The sequence below is a fragment of the Schistocerca gregaria genome, chromosome 2, assembly GCF_023897955.1.
Source record: "Schistocerca gregaria isolate iqSchGreg1 chromosome 2, iqSchGreg1.2, whole genome shotgun sequence".
Classification (NCBI taxonomy): domain Eukaryota; kingdom Metazoa; phylum Arthropoda; class Insecta; order Orthoptera; family Acrididae; genus Schistocerca; species Schistocerca gregaria.
In genome coordinates this window covers 855,611,000-855,616,346 of record NC_064921.1, presented here as the reverse complement: position 1 = coordinate 855,616,346, position 5,347 = coordinate 855,611,000, and the positions used below count along the sequence as shown (strand labels likewise).

General features: G+C 42.1%; 1 protein-coding gene across 1 annotated transcript; it reads right to left on the bottom strand.

Moving 5' to 3' along the window:
* Positions 1-370: 370 nt before the first annotated feature.
* Positions 371-1,666, bottom strand: LOC126335227 (glutamic acid-rich protein-like). The gene has a single exon (XM_049998265.1). It carries the CDS (start codon positions 1,608-1,610, stop codon positions 1,287-1,289), a length of 324 nt encoding a protein of 107 aa, XP_049854222.1. The 5' UTR covers positions 1,611-1,666; the 3' UTR covers positions 371-1,286.
* Between the last annotated feature and the right edge of the window lie 3,681 nt (positions 1,667-5,347).

Genomic DNA, 5,347 nt, shown 5'->3' with positions numbered 1-5,347 from the left:
TTTGATAACAGAACTGAACGCTGCGTGAAAGGGTAGATAGATCGAACTAAGTGAGGTTGGACATATACAGTTCGCGCATTAAAACCGCGCACAAGCGACTCTACTGTTGTGCGCGTAGAGAACTGGGAGTTAACGAAAAATATGTTCAAATATGTGTGAAATGGGGGACTTAACTGCTAAGGTTATCAGTCCCTAAGCTTACACACTACTTAACCTAAATTATCCTAAGGACACACACACACACCAAGCCCGAGGGAGGACTCGAACCTCCGCCGGGACCAGCCGCATAGTCCATGACTGCAGATCCTTAAACCGCTTCTTTTTTTTTTTTTACTAGAGTAACATTTTATTGCCTCTTAAGACTGATTCTTGCTGGCAGTTAACACTGAAAGGTGCACATTTGTATCAAAGTGGTCAAATTTATTCCACTGCTGAGGTTTTTGTGGTCTATTTTTCTTTTTTCAAAAATCTTTGTACAGTAAAATTGTATTCACTGTTCACAATAAAAAAAGGTAGCTATTCTATGTTACAACATGACGAAACATATTACAACTCGAAAGTAGGAGTGGAAACAAAACACTTTTAAAAAGGAAACAACTCAAAGGAAACAAAATCCACCTGTTATTACAAAATATTGTTTCTTTCACAACTTAAACTCACACACACAATATTCGTCATTCCATTTGGTTGTAAACGTTTCTTTATATTTCATTACTATTAATGAATTACTTCCAATATCGTCTTTACAAGGCTGCCCTCAGCCTATAATCCCTGCTTTATTTCAAATTCGTAATGGGGGAATATTCACAGTTTAAGTGAGAAATGAAAATCAAATTTAAATAAAACCATGTGTTGTGAATGATTTAGTATATTTTAAAATCCCCCATATAAAATTATTAAATTCATATTCCACTTCAAAACTTGGAGTTAAGGAGTGAGCCTGGGTATCAGTGTTAAAGTTCTCCCATTCTTTCAATACTGTCACACAATGTATCAGGACTAAACTACCACAGTAAAAATTTAGTCACTCATACAGTAAAACAGGGTACATTGCAAGGGTTTTTAGTTATTTATAAAAAAGACCTACCGGTACCTTAGCCCAAATGTTTCCAACTAACACAGCACACGCCATAGAACTTCAATCTTCAGAACTGTTTCGATGGTTAGACAGAAAGAAAAAAAGAATGACTATGTAATCCATCATCGAAGTCTTTCAAACTGATGTGAATTTTTTCACTCCATAGTTCCAAGCTTTCTGTATACAAGTCTTTATAGCACACTTCTCATTATGCATCCTCTTCATCTTCTTCACCTTCCCCTTCTCCTTCACCCTCATCTTCTTCCTCTTCTTCTCCCTCATCTAATTCTTCCTCTCCTTCTGGAAGTTCTTCCTCTTCCTCCTCCTCCTCTCCTTCCACATCTTCCTCATCCTCTACGTCATCCTCCTCGCCATTCTCCTCTTTTTTCTGTTTTTTTTTCGCATCTTCTCCTTTAGACTCTGCTGGCCTCTTAGTGCCTTTAACTTCTGATTTTGCATCACCTCCCGCCTTCTCGTTGTTTTCTGTAACTTTGTCGACAGCGACTTCAGAGTTATTTTCCTTAGAACTCATCTTTACCGGAGAGATTCGAAGTGTACTTCGCGTAACGCACTTCCAACTGGCTTTGTTCCTCTGCTAATCCTGCGCGGCGGGAGTTTACGAATATTTCGTACTCTGGCTGAGTCGGGCAAGATGACATGCGGGAAAGAGCGCAAGGCGACGAACAAAATAAAATATATTCGTTACTCGGCGTGTGCAAGCATTAGCGCCGCTGAGAATAAGAAGCTGGAGCAATACGATATTTAACGAGTCGGCTCTAAGCATGCGTTGAAGAAGACAGACGAATAAAGGCCCGTCCACATACAAGTCTGTCTGCACAAGTATCTGCTCAAACATCTGTGCGCGCTATAAATCGCTGAAAATGTGGTGTGTTCACCGACACAAGTTCCAATAGTACTATGCGGAAGCTACTATGCCCTCACAACCTCAAAGTTAATTTCAGTTGTCCAGAAAATCTGTTATGCTCCGTGTTCGGAATTGGTGTTGCAAACAAAGTGCAAGAACCAGAAAGGCCGACCGAATTGGTCTGGACAATGGCTGCTTAAGCAAAGGAAGTTTTCGCACATAAACGTACATTGAGAAGTGACGACTGGAGTAGTTACTTGCGGGTGGATATGGAAACATTGTCTTCTGACGCTTGTAACTCCTCGTATAATGCGGAAAAAGAAGAGCAATTACTTCGCATCAGCGGCCGAGGTGACGATAAGATTCCTGGAAATAGGAAGAAGCTCCAAGTATTTAAAACTTTCTGCGCTAATTTTAAACACGCATTGAGTGAAATCGTACACAGTGCGAAGCTATTTGTGCTGTCCTGAAGGAGAATGTCCTGCCGGAAAATAAAGTACCTTGATTCTGTAATATATCAATCGTGATAAAGTACAGATAATACTTTTACAGTTTTACGAGTATCTGAAAGTCTAAGAAATTATAGGCATAACCAATGAGATATACTTTCCTAGTCGGGATTTTCAATTCCCTGCTTCAAGTCTCCCAGCAACCTGTCATAAACTTTTGTGCCAGAGTATAAAACTGCATTCTGAACTCTAGAGATTCATAATCTATCTATAACGTTTTACGTCTAGTACTGTGGTAGCGAATTTTACAGTTCACCTCTCATTGCTTCTTGTTATGAACGACATATTACATTAGAATTACGTTACTTAGCTTTTGTGGTAAATAGTCTGCAACGAAATATTTTTTTTAACTATTACCTGTCTGTCGTTGGGTCTACCGCTCGTCTTTTCTCCATTAAATAACCATAAGCAGCTGCCTTCTTATCTGAATCGCTGTATTCTTCGCTCTCAATTTTCCACAAAGATGTGTGATCCCTCTCATTTAAAATAATTCAACAATGAACTCTCTAGAGCAGTGATTCCCAAACTTTCTGATATTTTTACCGCTGAGTGCAATCAGATGTTAGCTAGAACGCCCCTCGACGTTTGTATGTAACTATTCTTCATAATGAAAACGAATTTTCTTTGACCACTTGCATTTTTAAAATGACAAAAGTGTATGTGGTTCAAATGGCTCTGATCACTATGAGACTTAACTTCTAAGGCCATCAGTCCCCTAGAATTTAGAACTACTTAAACCTAACTAACCTAAAGACGTCACACACTTCCATGCCCGAGGCAGGATTCGAACCTGTGCCGTAGCGGTCGTGCGGTTCCAGACTGTAGCGCCTAGAACCGCTCGGCCACCTCGGCCGGCAAAGTGTATGTATTTTATTAAACCACGAACTAATCAATCAATTGGTACTGCTTCATTCTAACAACTTTTTTTTTAATAGAATGACAAAGCAATCCTTACTGTATCGTAAGTTCTACCTACAGCTCCTCAGAAAAGAAAGCTGACTATTCACATTATGGGGAGCCATCTGCTCCTCGTACACCACTCCTCTACATTGCGACACTTGACTTCACCCACACGCTGCACCCTCAAGTTAAAATACATGTGCTTTACTTATCGTTCGTAAACCACTTGACTGCAGAACACTTACTTCTGTTCTGGCAGACACTGGAAGATTTCAGGTTGCCAATGCTTTGTGTCTGAACGTTGTCACAAATAATAATAATAATAATAATAATAATAATAATAATAATATGTAGGACCTTCAGCAATGTAATATCCATTACGTAGTAACCGTTGTGTTGAGATGTCAGTTTCCGGTCTGTTGCAGGAACTAGCTGCAACTCAAAGAAAGCAATTTCATGAGATATTTAAGCATGTATGTCTCAATTTTACTGTCATAGGTGCATGGCACAAAGTAGAAAGTACATGTATAGTAGCTGCACTATACGAGGAACAAGGAAAATGTTCATACATTCGTTTGACAAGCTGTACCCTTCACCATATTGGTTACTCTTTAATGCTAGTCATTAAAAGAATTGTAATAGTCATTATTACATTTTAACGAGATAGTGGTAATAGTAATGGTCTCTAAGTCCGCCCGGCTAGCCGTGCAGTCTAAAGCACTGCTTCCCGAGCGGGAAAGCGTGCAGGTCTCTCGCACGAATCCGCACAGCGGATTAGCGTCGAGGTCCAGTGTGCCGGCCAGCTTGAGGATGGTTCTTAAGGCGGTTTTCCATCTGCCTGGGCGAATGCGGGCTGGTTTTCCTTATTCCGCCTCAGTTACACTATGTCGGTGATAGCTGCGCGAACAGTCTCCACGTACGCGTACACCATAACTACTCTACCACGCAAACATTGGGATTACACTCGTCTGGAACGAGACGTTCCCGGGATGAGGCGAGGGATGGGGTGTCCACTGGGGGCCGAACCGCACAGTAGTCCTGGGTTCGGTGTGGGGCGGCTCCGTCGTTTCTAGGTTCCGAGTTCAGTACATACATACAATGGTCTCTTAAAAATAGTTCAGTTTCGTGACCGAAAGACAAGAGATTTATTTTGCTTTTACCCTTCAGGAAATTTCATTTTACTTCTCGGGAAGGGGGGGGGGGGGGGAGGGGGGAGGGGGGGTAAATAACCCCAAGCTGGGAATCACTGCTCTAGACCATGTAGACGCGTATCCACCATTTTAGAACTTACTCTGCCCACAGACGAGAAGCACTAAACTGACTCAAACACCTTTCGCGCACCAGATTTGCGGCGATCTTCTATCCATACATTACAGTTTGTCTGCGCTGTTGTGGTGTATGCCCACTGATTTGAGTAATTTTACTCAAACCTATTTTCACGTTTGCGCACATCTCGTCTTGTATCTGCCCAAAATCTCCTGCCCATACGCAACAATCTGTCTTCACAGACCTGATGAGTGTAAACAGTTGAGCAGACGAATGGATCGTTATGTGTGGACGAGTCCCAAGTAAACGTTTCCATTCGTCTGAGTTCGCAGAGGATAACGAAGTGCGGGTGAAGGAAAGATGCAAGTAACGATACGCTTCATGCAGTACGAAACGGTATCTCGAGTCTCGTGCGATACTCGCTACTCAGTGACGAATACATGCGATATGCAACTACCCTAGTTCGCTAAACTCGAATGGTTGCCAGTGCTGATATCGTCGGGTGCGAGTGCAGGCTAGTTTGATGTTGCGCTGCTCATTTACCCGTGGAGGGCTGGAAGGAATATAGGGTCGGTCACGGTGTATTCCTGTGACCAGTTTAAGCATAAGTGCGCTGTGAAACTGAAGCGTGTGTTCTCTTGTTGTAGGTTCCGATGGCTCAACCTAAGGGTGCTGCAAAGTTTGGTGGTGGTGTGCTGCGCCTTGGTGATGCTGGGATTCACCCTCGCC